Source organism: Dioscorea cayenensis, chromosome 11 (assembly GCF_009730915.1).
Source record: "Dioscorea cayenensis subsp. rotundata cultivar TDr96_F1 chromosome 11, TDr96_F1_v2_PseudoChromosome.rev07_lg8_w22 25.fasta, whole genome shotgun sequence".
Lineage (NCBI taxonomy): Eukaryota > Viridiplantae > Streptophyta > Magnoliopsida > Dioscoreales > Dioscoreaceae > Dioscorea > Dioscorea cayenensis.
In genome coordinates, this window is record NC_052481.1 from 7,027,383 (window position 1) to 7,048,293 (window position 20,911).

Consider the following 20,911-nt stretch of genomic DNA (forward strand, 5'->3'; position numbering starts at 1 on the left):
GCGACACACAAAATATGTGGCAAAACAAATGTCGCATATCGTTGCAAATTAAATTGCAAATTAATTCAAAAGACCTATGAATTGCAATGAGATTTACAAAGTTTTCGTTTCCCATCACAAATATTGCGACATATTTTTCGAAAGTGTCACAAAAAATTGCAACAACTGAATTACGACATATTTTATTGTATCGCAAATTATGTTATAGATTACATTATGTGATATATTTTAGATTTTTTATCTCGCAAAAATGTGTCTCAAATAGCGTTGTTTTGGTAGTGGCTACTATTGTTATTGATTTTATAAATGGGTTTAAGCCTGCTGATTGGCATTCCAATTATATTCTAAGACTATAATAAAGTTTGGTTTATTATAGTATGTGTTCGATAGTCTTTGGAAAACCAGGTCCAACTTAATTCCAACAATGAAATTAAAGTCTTTGGGCTAGCATTATTGAGTTTAGGGGTGTTCACCTTGCCCATGAATTCCTTTTATATTATGTGCATCACTCTTCTTTTTTCAAGGATTTATTCTCCTATGTTTTATCACCATCTTTTATTAGTGGTTTTTAATTTTAATAATTAGTTTTCTTAGTTGTTACCGATTTTTTAAAAAAAAAGAAAGAGAAAAATTAAATTGAGGAATTTATATTAGATTAAATCAAAAGATCAACTAGTATATATATGTTTATTATTTTGTTATATTTGAAATAATAATATTTTACAAAGATTTATTGATAAGTAATATTTATTATGAAATATATGAAAAAAAGTGTTAATTGATTTGTTTATCATAACTGTATTTCTTTATTTTCTTTAAAGTTAAAAAATAAATTTAAAAACAGATTACCAAAATGAGAGCAATAAACAAGCCCTTTATCATCCTCACTTATTTCATATTTCATGAGAAACATTTGGTCCTTTGAAATAACTCAAGAATGCTAATAGGAGATCATGCTTCAAATACTTTGTTCTCCGTGTGGAATTAATAGTTGTGCTGCAAGAAAAAAAACTCATGTTAATTACTTCACTGATCAAACAGAGTGAACTTTAATCAACCTTCATTATGTTTAATGATAGATCATTTTATGTCACCTTGAATGATTTTTGCCGGTTCATCCACAAATCCTCCCCACAGTTGTATTCTTGATTCAGCTGCTAAAGCCTACAAGAATGCAAAATAATAAAAGATTAAACAATAAAAATAAATCCTCAGTACTTGTGTGAGTAAGAATGTAAAATAAGGCACATCAATATGAGTTTACAAAACAATTGATAAAAAAAATAATAAAACATGCATGCGCATGCAGATAAATCAAACTGGAATTTAATGTCTACTAAATCTTCAGATGTTTGTAGATATACGCTATGTACTTTAGAACTCACTCCCAATCTTTCATTTGAGATGGGGATCATATATATATAAAACCAAGGGTGAGATGTGCCAGACCTCGTTTTTCCAATTAGTGCTCAATGTGATACCAATGAGAATCAATGTTTGTAAACCAACTCCTGCCAGCATTCCACTCCACATTCCCTGCAAATACAAATTAAAACATCATCATCTCAATTAGCAAAGCAACAAGAGATTAAACAGCTCAAAAAATATACTTATAAAGAAAAACTATTTATACATAATTAGCTACTGAGCATATATATTTACCTTTACTCCCAACTCAAAGTACACAGCCAATAAGAACCCAAACGGAAGGCCAAACATATAATAACATCCCAAATTAATATAAGCCACCAACCACTGCCATCCAGCTCCTACTGCCACTCCTGCATATACAGGCATAAAAATCTAAATGAATTAGTTTTCATAAGCTCTATTTTTAATACTTGTTAATTAATCAAGGCATGCAATTTATAGTTTAATTACCTGTTAACACTGGTTGCACACTGTTGAGAAGGAGACTGAGAGCAAAGACAAGAGCAAGATCAGAGACAGCATGCACAACTTCAGGGCTATTAGTGAATGGAATTCCATACACATCTCTCAGAACCAATACTGTGATGAAGAACATGAGGCCTATCACTACTGAAGAGAGAATAACCACGATTATGGAAAACTTGGCTGCCCTTGGCCTTCCAGCTCCAAGTTCATTAGATATCCTTACACTGGAGAATAACAGTTTTTAGTACATTTTAAGTAATTAATTCTTAGACATTATAAGAATTCTTCATTGATAGAGATGGAAGGAAGTGAAAAGCTCAGAGCTTAACCTGATTGCAGCGTTGAAACCAAAGAACACCATCAGCTGCCACCCCAACAAGTTGATACTACCACCCGAAAAAGCAATTGTTAATTAACCATGGAAAAATACCAATGGAACTGGTTTAATAAAAGGAATATGATATTATATATATCCTGTGAGCTTACCAGATTGACATGGCGGCTACAGCTACCTGTGGATTAGGCAACTGACCTACCAAGGCGACAAGGACTGTATAAAACCACATTTCAAGGCTATAACAATTAACACATGCAGCATTTGTTAGAATGCAGAATTTGCTTTCTGAAAGAGAAATTAAACCATGTAGATAACTAGAACGTACCACATCATGATCCCAGAGGCAATGGAGAGCCTGGCAAAAGCTACAAGGTCCCTGAAAGCTCCCAAACTGAAGCCATTCCAAGCACCAGGACAGTAGCCCATCGCAATATACACAAACTGGCCAAGCACCACAACCACCCATGCTAAGTTCAAAGAAACAGCAGCCCCCACCAAACCAACTTTGAAGACCACAAGCAATAGCCAACTGAGAAAGATGTGAAACAGCAGAGCAAGAGCAGACACAAAAGCCATGACCATGACTTTGCTTTGAGCCTGCAAGAACTTCTGGATGGGAAAGTTGAGAGCGTATGCAAACAGTTGTGGGATCATGTAGAGTGAGAATTTGCCAGCCAGTGACGAAATCTCATTGTCTTGGCCAAAGAAACGAAGAATTGGAGTTGCAAAAAAGTAGATGGGTAACAAGAAGAGCGAGGTTATGATGAGGATGACCCATGAACGTTGCATGTAAACGCCTAACATGTGTAGCTGCTTTGCTCCATATGCTTGTCCACATAATGTTTCTAGTGCACTTCCCATGCCCAACTGTGAATTTATATACAGGTGATTACGAAACAAATAATTATGCATCTAAATTAAGCAAATATTGCTTTCACTTGGGGTGTGGATTAAAAATACCTTCTAGTTCGGAAAACAGTAGTGTTATACATATTTGTGTATGACCAGATTGATTAAGTTGTCTTGGAAAAACTTACGAACTCCAATTAAAATTTTTGTGAGCATGCTAATTTTGTGAAAATCACATAATTGTTAGTTTATTTGAATAATAGGCACAAAGACATTAGACAGGTTTACGATTCTGTTTTTTTATGTTAAAGAAGCTAATTTTATTGATGTAGCTCTATTTTGGAATTAATTGTGCTCAGAGAAGAGAGCCAACATTACATCTAGTTGATTTTCAAATTTGTAAATAGAAATGATAATTATTCTAAAAATAATAATTGAAATTGTGTTTATGATTTTTGCTCAAAATGAACTTATGTCAAAATCCATATTTAAATATTCTCTACCAGGTTTGTAAGTAGGATTGCATTTAATTCTTTTTTATAGTTTATAATTGCTCTATTTTCTTGATTTATAATACAAATATGTTTTTTTTATTAATTTAGGTAGAATTAAAAAAATCTCAAATTTTTTGTACAAAATCATAGACGTGCCTTAGAATAATTTGACTAAAAAGTTTGTAGACTTTGTTACATACATACATCTATGAAAACCTAAAATTATGCATATGTACCTTTGTAGAATATCTCCTTCATACATGAACCTCAAAATTAAATTGAGATTATTACATATATAGTCTTACCACAATAAATTAAATGTTATTAAACTAAACTATATATTAAACCAATTTTATGAAAAGGCCTCTCTCCCTGTCATTTAAATGTATTTAATTTTTTTATTCATTTTAAATGTCTATTTTAGCTTAACATAGCCAATATGAATTTCATTTTTCTATGACCCTTACTGTTTTTGACTTTTCCATCTATGATTTGATCAACAAAGAGGTGTCTATTTTGCAGCAAATGAGTTATCAAGGTGTTATTTTTGGTATTACTAAATAGTCACTGGGCCATGTTTGCATTAGTTTTCATCTTGACAAAAGTTATACTTACCAGTTTCTCTGGTCAGAACTCTAAGTGGTTGTCTACCATGAAAAAGGAGGTGATACGCCTTAACTTTGGCCTTAACCTTTTGTCCTATTATTATGGCAACCACCATTTCAATTATTATCACCATCTTACAGTCTCTTGGTTAACTTAATGCCAAGAATGCATTTTACATTGTGATCTTCATGATAAAATTTATATAAAGTAGCTCCAGGTTACGTGGACGGCCTTCGTATCTTTTTTAATATTTGTCGAGTCAAGAAAGCTTTTAATAGTTTGAAGCAAGCACTTCAAGCTTGGTTTCAACAATTTAACAATTTTCTTCTCCAAAATGGCTTTTGTTCTAGTCTTACGCTAACCCATTTTTATTAATTTTAAGAAGTGTTAAAATTATTTATTTGTTCCTCTGGTAATGATATGGTTATTACCAGTAGTGACTATGGTGTTCAGCAATGCTCATTTCTCACTTATTTGAAAAATTTTCCGTGAAGCTACGTAAGTTGCATTATTTTCTAGGTATTGCCATGAACAGAACCTTATGATTTATTTTTATTATTTTTACTTTAGCTAAGTATGCTTTGGATCTTCTGAAAGTACTCATATGTTATTGTTTGCATTTTATTTTGGTTGTTCAACAATACTCTAATAGTGGTCTCTTCAAAGCGGCTTAAGGTAACTAGAGGCCTTAAAATAAATTTTAGAATAAATTCATTAATTTATTTAATAAAAATTAATTTTTATTTAGATTTTATTTTAATAAATACCTATTTGATATGTTTGTTTATCTTTTTTACATACTACTAAACTCATGATCTAAGGATATATTTAAAAATTGTGAACAAAACTCAAGTAAAAATAAAAAAACTAATAATAACAATATAAAAACTACAAAAACTCTAATTTATAATAAAATAATGAATATTATATTACTTTGAGAGAAACAAATGCATGAAAAACAATTTCGGAGGATAAAAATAAAATTTTGCATTAATTATTAGAGATGAGATGAGACTGATTAAGTATTAAAATAAAATATTTAATATCTTATCATATGATTTTAAATTTTAAAAGTTAGTTAAGATTATATAACATTGACTAAATATTAGATTAACATATTTTTATATAATAATAATTATTGAGAGTCCTTCAAAATTTTGAATTTTTAAAATTATTATTAAAAAATTTAAATATGAGGCTTTAAAAATATTAGGGGCCTAAAGCAATTGCTTAATTAGCCTTACCCTTGAGCCGACCTTGGGTTCTTATCCCTATCTAATGTTAATTGTTTCTTTCATCTTCACATAAATTGGGCTCAATCAACATTTGGCATCTACGAGTAATACCCTTTTGACATATAGTATGGTTTTGCTCTTTGGCTAGGCTTGCAATAATATAACTATAATTTGTCCAGATCATTTATCTCATTATATTAACTCTATGTGTCACTTTACATATGCCCTTTTACTATCTCCCATTTTCAAGGTCTTAAAACATGTACTGTGATATGTGTTTAGGGTACATATAGTTGTGGTCTTCCTGTTAAGAATATTCTTACTCATCCCTTTTAGTGTACTGTGAGTTGATTGGGTAATTTATCCTAACAATCAATGTTTAAGATCAATTTTAATGTTTTATGGGTCTACTTTTTAATCTTGATTTGTGAAGAAATAAGCTGTTGTTACCATGTTCAGATGCGAAGCTTAAATATCTCCCTCAAAATAGTCTCCATTGAGCTGTCTTTAGATATGATACCCTCGAAACATTTGATCTTAGCATCTCCCTAATGGCCTCACTTTATTTACTATATGATAGTTTTAGTCCTATCTTTAATTATGATGCAAAAGCCAGTTACCCTTGTTCAATACAACCATATTACCATTAATTATCATTTTGTCTATATAATGTGCCTCGAATCATTTTGTGATTTAACCCAATTAGTGACTTAACCCGTTATTTGGGAGCTTGACCCGAAATGGATTTTCAGATCTTGTTGGGTGGTGCGGAAGTGAAGCTTCCCGCGGTAGACGGGCTCATTTTTAGCAATGTAATTAGAAGAGATCCGAACCAATTTGGTTTAAGCTATATGTATATATAGATATATATATATATGTATATTTATACATATGGTTTTAGGATTGCATTATTCTTTTTGTATCCGTTCTCAAAGAAAAAGAATATTCTCTATGCCAATGGATGTTGGTCAAATTTACCAAACCATGTAAATCCTCTGGTCTTCTATATTTGCTGCTTATTTTTATCTCCTATTAATCTTTAAACATACCACAACAATGCAAAACATGACCATATATAGAATTCTTTATATATAGTTAATTTGCTCCCTCTTCAACCTTCAAATGATTTTACAAAGAGCATTTTGAGTCGCATTAGTTTTCTATAATACCTTTTGTTAGAATGATAGTATATTTATGTACATGCATTGTGTATACCCTATATGTACATACTCTAAATGTACACCACTATTGTATATTTATATGGGTTGCATTGCCCTAATGAAGGCACACTTCTCTCATATTATCTATCATGGTATTAGAGGGTCAGTCGACCTCACCGCATCCCCGCCGGACTTCAATCCGGATTACCGTCTCTTCTTCGCCGTTGACGAGAGAAGCCCTCTTCTCCCCTTTGTAGAAGCTCCGGCGACTTCACTAACTTTCTCGCCGTCTCTTTTTTGCTTATTCCGGATTGTTGTCTCTTTCTCCCCGTTGACGGGAGATGCCCTCCTATAATCTTTGTACAAGCTCCGGCGACTTCACTGTCTTTCTCACTGTTTCTTCTTCGCTTGTCCAAGCTTTAGTAACTTTCCATCCCTCTTGTTGTCTCTTCTTCCCTTGTCTAAGCTCCTGCGAGGCTCTATCTCTTGCCCTAAACCTCATCGTCTCCGTTAACTTGCTGGTGTCGCTGGTCTCGATCGCCACTGTCTACAGTGTCATCGTCGTCTGGATCCAATTGTCACCTCCATTTCTTTCATCCGACCAGATCCGCCAAACCCTCCAAACCTTATATCACAAGATTAAAGTTATTATTACTTTATTCTCTATAATATTGATAAAGATAAAGTTATTATTATTATATTCTCTGTAACAATGATAGAGATTAAAGTTATAATTTCTGTATTCTCTGCAATATTGACAAATATTAAGTTATCATTATATTCTCTGTAATAGTGATAAAGATTTAAAAAAAATGACCTCTTCACTTTCTCCAAATTTCCTTGCTCTCGTGGGCGTCAAACTCAATGGCTTTAATTACAAAGAATGGTTTAATACTGTTTGTATTATCTTACTTGGTTTGGAGCTACTTGACCATGTTGATGGTATTTCTTCCCCACCTTCGGAGCCCAACTCATCATTGATTGTCGCTAGTCACGTACCATGACACTTATTTGTCAGTCTTGTGAGGTCGATGTTCGTATGGAGATTGGACATCTTCCTGCTGCTCATGCAATGTGGGAACTCTTGAGTCATGTGTTTGAGCATTCCAGCTCTGCTTGACAGTATGCCATTTTGTAGGATATTACTCACGTACAGCAATGTGAGTACTCTGTCCGGGAGTATGTCACCAGGTTGTGTTCTCTGTAGAGGTAGATTGATTTTTTGGAGGGGTCTATCTACTTGACATGCAAATGTTACAAAATTCGCACATAGTCTCACCAAACACAGTGTATTTTTGAGTTCTTGATGTGTGTCCATCCTAACTTTGAGGCTATTCATAGTTAATTGCCCAATCTTGACCCTCTTCCTTCATTTGATGATGTTGTTCGCAGTATCATTGCTGAGGAGCCTTGGCTAAGCGCACTCTCCCCCGGCTTTTCTCTATTGATACAGTCTTCACTGTGACCTCTCCACGCTACTCTTGGGTATCTTCCAGCTCTTCTTTGCTACCAACTTCTGCTTTGTTGCCCCCTTCTCCAGGATCTTCTATCATGTGCCGTTACTACAAGCGTCCTGGACATGTAAAAAGTTAGTGTCCTAAGCTTCAATAACGCCAATAACAGCAGCATCCGCAGCTGTAGTCGCAATCACAATCTCGCCCTTTTTCCTCATTCTTCTACCTTCTCTTCATTTCCTCATGTCGTTTTTGTTTCAGCTTCTGCTTCCTCTACTGATCTACTCTCTTAGATTGCTCAGTTTACTGAGCAGATTCATTCCCACACCATGCTATGCACTTCAATACTTCCTCTGTTATGTCTGTTGCTTTTGATATATCTTCCTCCTAAATTTTAGATTCTGATGCCACTCATCATATGATTGCAGATTCCTCTAGCATAGTTTCCATTTCTACTCCTCACTCTTTCTCTAGTGTTTGCACTGTTGATGGGAGCCTTCATCCTATCATGAAGTGTGATAGTCTTCAGTCCATTTTCTTTGACATTTCTGATGTCTATCATGTTCTTGGCTTAGCTCTAAACTTTCTCTCTGTTAGTCAGTTCACTGATCATGGTCTTACAGTTATTTTTTCTTCTTTTGCTTGTACTGTGAAGGACTATCTTACAAGCCAGTGGATTGGGACCGGGAATAGAGTTGGACGACTTTATCACTTAGACTATCTTCATCTTCCTGCTCTTTAGTCTTCTGACATTGCCACCTCTGTGTGTTCTCTTGATCGTTGCCACAGTCGTCTCAGTTACTTATCTAGTACTCACCTAAAACTCTTAGCAAGTTCAGGAAGTCTTAATTCTTTTTCATTTTCTTTTTCTTCTTTACATCGGTGTATGCGTTGTAAGCTAGCTAGACATACAGCTCTTCCCTTCTCATCATGTGAATCTCTTTCAGAATATACTTTTGATCTTATTCACTCTGATGTTTGGGGTCCTTCCCCACTCTCATCTTTTGGTGGTTTCTTCTACTATGTATGCTTTATTGATGATTTTTCGCGTATATTTGGCTTTACCTGATGCATTCTTAATCTGAGGTTTTTGCCATTTATTCTCAATTTGCACAAATGGTATATACTCAGTTTGGCAAATGCATTAAACTCTTTCACTCTAACGGGGCACTTGAGTATCTCTCTACATCTTTTAGAACGTTACTCTTTACCCATGACACCATTTCTTTATGAGCGTATTTACTCTCATTCTCCCTCTTATGGTCATCTTCGCACCTTCAGTTGTACTTGTTTTGTTCTTTTACTAGCCATTGAGCAAACTAAACTATCTCCCCATTTAGTCATGTATATTTTCTAGATATAACTCTGAACACAATGGCTATTGTTGCTATGATCCTCTATCTCACCGTATTTATATTTCCCATCACATTACATTTCTTGAAGACACACCTTATTTTTCTTCACCTTCTGCAAATCTTTAATTTCTTCAATCTTCCTCTAACATATTATCTCCTCTCCCTTCAATAGTTCTTTATGGTTCCCCCATCATTGCCAATTCTCTGTCTCCTTTGACACTTCTTCTATTCCTCCTTTCTATCTTTTGAGTGCATTGATGCTTTTGGTGATTCGACTCCTCTCCCAGCAGGCTCACCCTCTCCTAAAGATGCTCCTATTGTCCTTGTCATTACCTAAATCGCATTCGCCATCCTCCTGCCCGGTATGCACTTTCTCTTTCCTCAACCTACTCCTATGATTTCTAGGCCCTCCTTGCTACTATTCACTATTATTCTGAGCCGCAGTCTTATCATGAGGCTATGAGGCATCCCTAATGGCAGCAGGATATGACAGAGGAACTTGATGCTCTTAAGCATATGCATACATGGGAGCTTGTTCCACTTCTATCTGATGTTTCTCCTATTAGCTGTCGGTGGATCTACCGAGTCAAGACCTTAGCTGATGGAAGCATTGAGAGCCATAAGGCATGCCTTGTTGCTCGTGGTTTCACTCAATAGTGTGGCATTGACTATGAGGAGATATTTGCTGTTCATGGCCAAGTTGATTACTGTTCATCTACTTTTCGCTATTACAGCCGTTCGTCATTAGCCACTTCATTTGTTAGATGTGACTAATGCTTTCTTAACTGGGGATATTTTTGAGGATGTTTACATGACTTCTCCTCCTTATCTCTTTCATCCTCCTTGGCATATCTGTCATCTTTGTCAGGCTATTTATGTTCTCAAGCAAGCTCCTCTTCCATGGTTTTAGTGCTTTTACATTGTGATTCTTGATATTGGGTTTACTGAGAGTTCTCATGATTACGCTCTGTTCACTCATTGACTCCTTGTGGTCTTACTATTCTTCTTATTTATGTCGCTGATATGATCATTTTTGTTGATGATGCTAATACTATTATTTCTCTGAAATTATGGTTAAACGCTGAGTTTTAGATGAAAGATCTTGGTCTTCTTCGTTACTTCCTAGGTCTTGAGGTCGCTTATTCTCGTCGTGGCTACTTGGTGTCTCAGTAGAAGTATATTTCTGATATCCTTCATCCGGCATGTCTCACAGACCTTTGCATTGTGTCTACTCCTATTGATCTTCATTATCGACTCTCATCTTTTGATGGTGAGCTATTGCCTGATCCCACTCGTTATCAAGCACTTGTGGGTATTCTTGTTTATTTTACCATCACTCACCCAGATATTGAGTATGCTGTTCGTGTTCTCAATTAGTTTGTTAGTGCATCCTGCTCTACTTATTATGCTGCATTTCTACTGGGTTCTATGTTACTTACATGGCACTATCACTCGATCTCTCTTTTTTCTCGGCCATGTCATCACTTGAGCTTCGTGCCTATTCTAATGTTGATTGGGCAGGTGATTTTATTGATCAGCAATCTACTATTGGTTTCTGTATTTTCCTAAGTGATTTACTCATCTCTTGGAAAAGTAAGAAACAATATACAGTTACTCTTTCTATTGCTAAAGCTAAGTATGGCGCAATGACTTCTACTGCCAAAGAGGTTCTTTGGTTGCGTCAGTTTTTGATGTAACTTGGTGTCCTTATTTCCACTCCTACTTCTATCCATGGTGACAACCAAAGTGCTATTAAAATTGCCACTAACCCTGTGTTTCATGAGCACACCAAGCATCTTGAGGTTGCTCTTTACTTTGGTCATCATTGTTACCTTGCTGGAAAGTGTTCTTCTGCTCTATATTCCCTATTTCACAGCAGCTTGTTGATTTTTTCACAAAGGCTCATACTATCTCTCATTTTCAATTTTTACTTACCAACCTCTTAGTTCATAACCCACCGTTAGTTTGAAGGGGCGTGTTAGAATGATAGAATATCTATATACATACATTGTGTATACTCTAAATGTATATCACTCTTATATATTTATATGGGTTGCTTTGAACTAATGAAGACGCACTTCTCTCATATTATCTATCACCTTTCATCTTTCTCCCCTACCGACTTGCATATCTTCCCGCCTACAAGTACAAAAATTATTGAGGAATCCATACTGCTTCTACAGGACGATAGATAAAAGAATTTAGACTTATTTATTTCTAACATTCATAATATTTCTATTTATGAGGGATTTCTATTTCCCACTAGATTATCACCCAATTGTATGACATACAAGACATATAATTTATTGTATACATGTTTGTATGGTATAGTATTGAATATTTTTTTAAGTCTTGAAAATACTTGTTATTTTCAATAAAAATATTTTAAAATGCATTTTATGCTATGCCAAGAACTTCAAAAACAGAATAAAAAAAATTAAATGAAACAATAGCTCTTGTAGCATAGAGGCTATCTGACACGTCAAATGTTGAGGGTTTAAAAAAAAAATTAAATCCTGTGTGATGCCACATTGGTGAATTATCATGCTCATAATTCAACCATTTATATAACCATCGTGTTGTTCTATTGTTAATTGGATCCTCGTTAAAATATTTTATAAATAATAAAAATTTAAATTATGGGTGAGAATACATTTTTAAAAGTCTGAGTAGTAGTTGTGTGCAAGTGGCCTCAGTACCTATATGTGTAGGTGGCCTCAGCACCTATGTGTGCATGGCCCCACCCCAACTTACTTTGCCGAGATTTGTGCACATCACTATTATTTTTAAGTTAGTGGCCTAGCCGCTCACTTTAGGAAAAAAAATCAACTATCTAAATAGCTAATTTTGGAGTAACGAACTAAAATAATCAAAGAGTTTTAGATATTGACGTTAAAATCTACTGTTTACATATATGTCAAAGATTTATAGTGCAAAGCTAAATTTCTATTTTTGAAGTCTATCACAATACATATGACTGAAGATCTAAAACATACAAAGTTTAGCCAACTTGTTTAGGATCCTCAAGGGTACAATTTGGTGTTTGGTTTCACAGAGAATATATTGTGTCATTAATGTGGTAGTTTATTCTTTGCATGCTCTAGTTGAAGTTCAATGGTTAATAAGTGCTAACATATATTTTGCTAGAATAATGAGTTATATTTTATAAATTCAATAGTTTGAAACCATTCAATAGTTCGCTGTTAGAGTAACATATTACTTGTACTTATACTATATACTTATACGTATACACTTACTCATGTATTCAGTCTTCTTGTATTTATATGGGTTGGTTTCACTCTAATGAGCACACATTCATTTCTTCATTCATACTTTGTCTATCATGGTATCAGATGCCGGCCGACTTCCGCCGCGTCTTTGTTAACTCTCTGATGAGTTTTGTCTTGCCGGAATTCTTTCGCGTCTAGTCTTCATTAGCTCCCCGTCGAGCTTTGTTTGCTCCCTGTCAAGCTTTGTTAGTTTTGTTAGCTCTCCATTGAGCTTTGTCAAGTCTTTGTTGTCAGCCTTCTTCTTCACGGTAGCTCCGACGAGCAGCAAACCATTGCCAATCGTCCTGTCAAGCTTTGTTAGCTTTCTATTGCGCTTTGGTAAGTCCTTGTGATTAGTCTTCTTAGTCACGCTAGCTCCGCCGAACTGCCGAACCAAACCACCGTCATTGAGTTATAGGCAACTCCCAACCGGTACAAGCTCTGCCTGCTGCCGATGATCGCCTGACAACAACTCCCAACCTAATGACAAGTCATGCATGCTCTCACCAATGAATAGTAGCCGACCAAGAGTTGCCGCCCAATAGTAGCCGACCAAGAGACATGCACCATCTTTTTAGGCACAACTTCAGCATATCAAGTTCCCAAGCCCTTGGCATTTTCTCCTTGTTTTAATTCTTTGCTTTATTCCTCTCACATTATATATTATATATTATCCTATATATATATATGTATAAGAAAAAACGAAAAAAAAAAACAAAAACAAAAACACAAAAAAACAAAAAAACAAAAAAAAAATTTACTTTTCCAGCTCAAGTCCCAAAGCCATTTGACCGTCTCCTTTAGTCAGATTCCCCTTAAAAAAAAGTAGTATCTATTATTATATATATATATATATATATATATATATTTATATATCTATATCTTCATATATATATATATATATATGTACATATCTACATATCTACATATATATATTTAAAACAAAAACAAAAACAAAAACAAAAACAAAAAAAAAATGGCATCATCTTCTCCACATTTTCTATCTTCCATTGATGTCAAATTAAATGGTTCCAACTATTGTGAATGGTTTACTACTATACGTATTGCATTACTTGGTATGGATTTGTTTAGCCATTTCGACAGTACCTCTCCCCAACCGACCACCCCTCATGCTTCCTGGACACTTGCTGATCGTCGAACTATAACCATTATTTGTCAGTCTTATGAGATTGATGTTCGTATGAAAATTGGACATCTTCCCACTGCTCATGCAATGTGGAAACACTTAGGCCATATGTTTGAGCATTCTAGCTTCGCTCGTTAGTATGCCATTTTGCAAGATCTTACTCACATTCAGCAACGCGAGCGATCCGTCAAAGAATATGTCAATGACTTATGGTCCTTGTGACATCAGATTGATTCATTAGAGGAGTCTACTTGCCTAACATGCACATGTTGCAAATCTCACACTCAGTCTCGCCAAGTACAACGCACCTTCGAATTTCTGATGCGTCTTCGTCCTGATTTTGAGGATGTTCGCAGCCAATTGCTTAATCGAGACCCTCTTCTATCATTTGACGATGTCAGTCGTAGTGTGATTGCTGAAGAAACTCGTCTAAGCACATTATCTCCACGGCTTCTCCCTGTAGACACAGTTCTTGCTATGACCTCTTCATGTTCCACTAAAGTATCCTCTAGCACTTCTGTGTCACCAGCTCCTGCTTCATCAACCACTTCTCGGTCTTCTGTTATCTGTCATTATTGCAAGAGTCCCGGTCATATGAAGAATCAATGTCTGAAGCTTCAGCAACGTCAGTAACAATAGCCACCACAGTCTCGCCCTCCTCGATCTCCTGCTTTCTCTCCTCATGTTGTTTCTATCTCAGCTTCAGATTCTCCTTCCTCTGCTGATCTTCTTTTTCAGGTTGCTCAACTTACAGAACAGATTCATGCTATACAGCGCATTTTGCCCTCCAACGCTTTCTCTACTATGTCTGTTGCATCTGGTATGTCTTCCTCCTAGATTTTAGATTCTGGTGCTACTCATCATATGACTGCCGATACCTCCAGCCTAGTCTCTATTACTACGCCTCATATCTTTTCTAATGTTCGTACTGCTGATGGGAGCCTTCATCCTATTAGCAGTGTGGTCATCTTTAGTCCACTTCTTTTGATATTCCTAATGTCCACCATGTCCTTGGCGTAGCTCTCAATCTTCTTTCTATTAGTCAGTTCACTGATCATGGTCTCACAGTTACTTTTTCTTCTTCTATTTGTAAAGTGCAGGACCATCTTACAGGCCAGAGGATTGGGATCGGGCGTAGAGTTGGCGGCCTCTATTACATAGACTCTCTTCATCTTCCCGCTCCTCTATCTTCTGACGTTGTTGCCTCTATATGTTCTCTTGATCGATGGCACAGTCGCCTTGGTCACTTGTCTAATTCTCGCCTGAAACTCTTAACGAGTTCAGGTAATCTGGTTCTATTTCTTCCCTTCCTTTACATCCTTATATGGGTTGTAAACTCGCTAAACCCACTAATCTTCCTTTCTCTTCACGAGAATCTATTTCTGAATCAACTTTTGATCTAGTTCATTCTGATGTTTGGGGTCCTGCACCAATCTCCTCTCTTGGTGGGTTCTTCTCTTACATATCTTTTATTGATGATTTCTCGCGTTATATTTGGCTTTATTTAATGCGTTCCAGATTAAAAGTTTTTACCATTTACTCTCAATTTGCACAAATGGTATATACTCAGTTTGGTAAACGCATTAAGATTTTTCGCTCGATGGGGCTCGCGAATATCTCTCTAGATCGTTTCGCACATTACTGTCCACTCATGGTACTCTTCCTCAGCAATCCTATCCTTATATACCTGCTCAGAATGGTGTCGCTGAACGCAAACATCGTCATATCCTTGACACTGCACGTGCACTTCTTTTTGCCTCTTCTGTCCCTCAATCTTTTTGGGCTGAAGTTATTCTTACATCTGTCTATCTTATCAATCACACTCCTTCCTCCACTCTCTATGGTCTCACACCTTATGAACGTCTGTACTCCATTTCTCCTTCCTATGGTCACCTTCGCACATTTGGTTGCACTTGTTTTGTTCTTTTACCCACTGTCGAGAGAAACAAACTTCCTCCAAGTTCAGCCATGTGCATTTTTCTTGGATATAACTCTCAACACAAAGGCTATCGCTATTATGATCCTTATTCTCACCGTCTTCGAATTCCCCGTCACGTAATCTTTCTTGAAGATACCCTTTATTTCTCTTCATCCTTCCCAAATCTTTCCTTTCTTCAGTCTTCCGTTACTGCATCATCTTCTTTTCCCTCCATATTTCTTCCGAGCATCACCACCACTGCCAATTCTGTGCCTTTGCCAGACGTCTCCGTATATACTTCCTCTATTCCTCACTCTCCTTCCTCTGAGTGCATTGATCATTCTGGTGATTCGTCTCCTCTCTCAGCAGACCCATCCTCTCCTGAAGATACTCCTGTTATTCCCCGTCGTTACCCAGATCTTCCTTGCCGCCCGCCTGCTCGGTACGCCCTTTCTCTCTCATCCACCTACTCTACTGATTTCCAAGCCTTTTTTGCTACTATTCACTTGCATTCTGAACCACAGTCTTATCGTGAGGCTGTGAAACATCCCAAGTGGCAACAAGCTATGTCAGAGGAACTTGATGCTCTTCAACGTATACATACATGGGATCTTGTTTCTTTTCCATCTGGTGTTACTCCTATCAGTTGCCGCTGGGTCTATCGAGTTAAGACCCGAGCCGATGGTAGTATTGAGCGCCACAAAGCGCGTCTTGTTGCTCGTAGTTTTACTTAGGAGTATGGCATTGATTATGAGGAGATATTTGCTCCTGTAGACAAGTTGACTACTGTTCGTCTTCTTTTCGCTATTTCTGCTGCTCGTCGTTGGCCACTTCATTAGTTAAATGTGACGAATGCCTTCTTACATGGAGATCTCTCTGAGGATGTTTATATGACTCCTCCTCCTGGTTTCTCTCATCCTTCTCAACATGTCTGTCATCTTCACCGAGCTATCTATGGGCTCAAACATGCTCCTCGTGCTTGGTTTGAGCGGTTTCGCAGTGTGGTTCTTACTCTTGGTTTCACAGAGAGTTCTCATGATTATGCTCTCTTTACTCAGCAGACTCCTTGAGGCATCACTATTTTTCTTCTTTATGTTGACGATATGGTTATTACTGGTGATGATGTTGATATTGTTCTTTCCTTGAAACAGCAGTTACACACTGAGTTTTAAATGAAAGATCTTGGTCCTCTTCGTTACTTTTTGGGTCTTGAAGTTGCTTATTCTCGTCGAGGCTACTTGGTGTCTCAACAGAAATACATATCTGACATCTTTCGACGAGCTGATATTACTGATCTCCGCACTGCCTCTACCCCTATAGAGATACATCACCGACTCTCCTCTTCTGATGGTGAAATTTTGTTTGATCCTACTCATTATCGCGTACTTGTTAGTGCTCTTGTCTACCTGACTATTACTCGGCCCAATATTGCATATGTTGTTCGTGTTCTTAGTCAATTTGGGAGTGCTCCTCGGTCTACTCATTATGCAGCCCTTCTACGAGTTCTTCGTTATCTTTGTGGCACTATATCTCGCTCTCTACTTTTCTCTGCCACGTCTTCTCTTGAGTTGCGCGCCTATTGTGACGCTGATTGAGCAGGTGATGCTTCTGATAGACATTCAACTACTGGTTTCTGCATTTTTCTTAGAGATTCTCTTATCTCTTGGAAAAGCAAGAAATAATCTACTGTTGCTCTTTCTACTGCTGAGGCTGAGTATGGTGCTATGTCTTCTACTGCTAAGGAAGTTCTTTGGTTGTGACAGATATTGATGGACTTTGGTGTCACTGTCTCTGCCCCCACTCCTACATATTGTGACAACCAGAGTGCCATTAAAATTGCTGCCAACCCTGTATTTTATGAACGAACGAAGCATCTTGAGGTCTCTCTTCACTTTGTTCGGCATCATTATCTTGCTGGCAGTATTATTCTTCCTTATGTTGCCTCTACACAGCAGCTTGCTGATCTTTTCACTAAGGCCCATACTATCTCTCGGTTTCAGTTTCTAGTTGGCAAACTCTCAGTTTATGACACACCGTGAGTTTGAGGAGGCGTGTTAGAGTAATATATTACTTGTACTTATAGTATATACTTATATGTATACACTTACTGATGTATTCATTCTTCTTGTATTTATATGGGTTGGTTTCACTCTAATGAACACACATTCATTTCTTCATTCATACTTTGTCTATCATTCGCAATTATAAATAATGATCTAGGAAACAATCATTACTTTCCAATTATTGCTTTCGATCGAAAAGCATGGTAAGGTTCATAAAGGTTGATAATGATCTAGCTCTGAGACAATCATTATTTTTTCAATTATTGCTTTTGTGTAGTTGACAGTATTTTTAAAACTGTAAACCTCCCCGTACCAAATACTAAGAACGAAGACATTATTTTTCTTACATTTTTTAGTGTTTTTGTTTTTTGATTTATTCTATATATATTTTTTTTTCAAGTTCTAATTGCACGCATTAGAGAATTTCCTATTCTTGCTAATCAAGGAATTCATATAGACATCATCATATTTTCTGTGAATATCGTTATTAATCCTTCCCTAGTTGATGTGAAAGCCTCTGTGATATCAAATTGGGCCCACACTATAAAAATTAGTAGTTAGATCTTTGGTTATAAAACAACATATATTATTATGCTGAAGTTGTGATGTCACAGTCTGATGTGAATTAAATAGTATCATGTCGAATAAGCGACAGAAAAGATAATATATTTATATTTGTAACTTTTTTGGTTGATGTTGCTGGGTAAGTTGTTAAATGAACTAATAAATCATGTTTTGATAAATATGTCTAGGGTTAAACCCTAAAACTAAAAATAGAAGAAGAAGAAGAAGAAGAAGAAGAAGACCAAGAAGAAGAAAGGATGCAACATGAAGAATTCTCATTACATTACTGACCTTTCCAGTACTGTCAAACCCAAATGAAAAAGGGAGAGAAGTCCAAAACACTTGAATTTATTATCAAATATATTATATTTAGCTTCTAGAGTTTGTTAGCAGGAGTGATAATGGTTAAACACATCTAGTTTTGTCAGCTACATCTAAGAGAAGGCCACAAATAATTCACCAGAAAACATGTTCTTGTAATTAAGAAGTCAATTTATCATGTGCTAAGTCTCATTATTTGACTGGCTGGCACATCCAACGAGAAAATGACAAAAATGAGTGGGTTGGTTGGATAACATGATCATATCCTTAAAAAAAACGACCTACTACCTAATAACTTAATTTGGAGATACAGAAAAATGGATAACCTATTGCATAATATTAACTGTAGTGACTGTTCTTTGTGTTCCCTTATCCAAGACACAAGACACTACCAAAACTAAAGCATCATTTCAAATGCAAAATTTAAAAAACAATTACTTCTCTATGATAGATTCAGATGGCATGTCTTACAAAGCTTTCAATATATTGTGGCAGCTGTTGTTATTAAATTCATTACTTAATTTAACTGCAAGGCATTTATTTATTCAGACCCATACTTGTGTATAAATATTATATAGTATCAGAGTGGGTCAGATGAATCAGATGCTGTCTACAAATATTCATAGTTTTCTAAAGTCAAGTATAAGCTCAGAAGAGTTAAATAGTTCAATTCATTAGGCATGCCATGTTTGTAGGTCTTGCATGTGTCTCCCTCCCATTTTGGCATACATCTAACAGTCTAAAACCGGTACCTTGTTATTTGTCTTCTACTATTAAAAACAATTGTGCTCTTTCCCCCTTCTGGTATTAAAAATATTGAGTTAATATAGATATATTGGGTTTTTGGCTACAAAGGTATTCAATTTAATCCCATAAATGACTAATTGTATTTATTGTAGACTTTGTCCAATTTGATAATCAATGACATTCAATAATCACTAGGACGGTTTGTTTATATTGACTCTGGCTAGTAGTATTAACACTGGAATTATTTTTATTAAACTTATAATTATGTTATAGATATTACATAAGATACCATAAAATACCTCCAACTCTATGCCACCCATTTTGTTTGCTTTCATAACTGATCCTTGATTAAAGCTCTTCTCCTATCTCCATAATTAACTCAAAGTATGAGTGGGTTTCATTTTAAAGTTAACGACTCGAAGTTTAAAAAGAAGGAAAACGATTATTTAAAATTTTTTTAAATTTGTTTAAATTGATTTTATTTAAAAATTTTCCTTTTCTCCAATACTAGAGTAGATTATTTACACTGATGGGAATTGCTGATGTATATTGATTATGATATACATCAGCAATTTCCTTTTTGGACAGTTAATATTATGATATCAAAGTACAGATATCACCACCTTTTACTAATTACTATACAACAACAAATTTTGTAATAATTGTTACCCTTTTTGGACATCAACTAATAACCATGTCAACAATATGTCCAGAACCCATAACCTAAATTAATTAATTAATATATGCGATGGATGTTCACACAATACATCACAGTAAAATATGGACAGTTCTCACGGTAATCATCATCTTCCCCATCTCCCAAGCTCATTAAAACATTCACCACCCTCTCTGTATAGCAGCACTAATTATGTCGCAAATAAAAAAAGGAAAAAACAAACAAACAAACATGTAATCCTCACTACTGTCTATATTGGATCACATAAATACTCTAGTTATTTATAAAAAGCACAGAGTATTTTGTTTAGCTAGTTTGATTTCAAGACTGACGCTATAAAATTAACTTATAATCACAGTTACATCTAATTCTCTTCAATTCATGGCCTGAGGTTAAGGCATATTTATACACACACAAATATATATATATATATATATATATATATAATGAATGCAAGTAATTAAAGAAGATAGGAGCATACCATGACACCGAAGGCAAGGCCAGCAATGACCATGTTCTCGGTAGAGACAGCGTCAAGCTCTAAGGTGGTGAGATGGCCAGTAAACACTTGCGTCACTGCGCCAAGAGAATACTGGGCCAGTGATGTGAAGATCGCCGGTCCGGCAAGATGCCATAGATTCTTCTTTTCCTTTAACGTCTCCCTTGCAAGTTGCTTGAAGTTCCTAATTTCTTCTAAGTCTCCTTCATGCTCTCTTGGAGTAAAGAGTGGTGTCTGTCTGTGTTCATGCTCTTCATCCATGGCAACCTCTCTCCCTTTCATACTCATACTCTCTCCACCCCCCCCAGAATTTGCTACTAT

General features: G+C 35.8%; 1 protein-coding gene across 1 annotated transcript; it reads right to left on the bottom strand.

The window, feature by feature from the left end:
* Positions 1-862: 862 nt before the first annotated feature.
* LOC120272510 (protein DETOXIFICATION 33-like) lies at positions 863-20,878 on the bottom strand. The gene is made up of 9 exons (XM_039279346.1): positions 20,573-20,878; positions 2,559-3,100; positions 2,383-2,469; positions 2,226-2,282; positions 1,882-2,120; positions 1,663-1,781; positions 1,450-1,536; positions 1,095-1,164; positions 863-996 (listed from the first exon to the last, which is right to left on the bottom strand). Exons 1-9 carry the CDS (start codon positions 20,876-20,878, stop codon positions 959-961), a joined length of 1,545 nt encoding a protein of 514 aa, XP_039135280.1. The 3' UTR covers positions 863-958.
* Between the last annotated feature and the right edge of the window lie 33 nt (positions 20,879-20,911).

What these genes read in the sequence shown, in the direction of transcription:
- LOC120272510 (XM_039279346.1), bottom strand. Translation starts at nt 20,878, where the DNA reads ATGAGTATGAAAGGGAGAGAGGTTGCCATGGATGAAGAGCATGAACAC. An exon ending in GTAGCCGCCATGTCAATCTG is followed by an intron (nt 2,283 to 2,382) that starts GTAAGCTCACAG and finishes TTCGGGTGGTAG; the next exon opens with TATCAACTTGTTGGGGTGGC. An exon ending in GCACTAATTGGAAAAACGAG is followed by an intron (nt 1,165 to 1,449) that starts GTCTGGCACATC and finishes GCATTCTTGTAG; the next exon opens with GCTTTAGCAGCTGAATCAAG.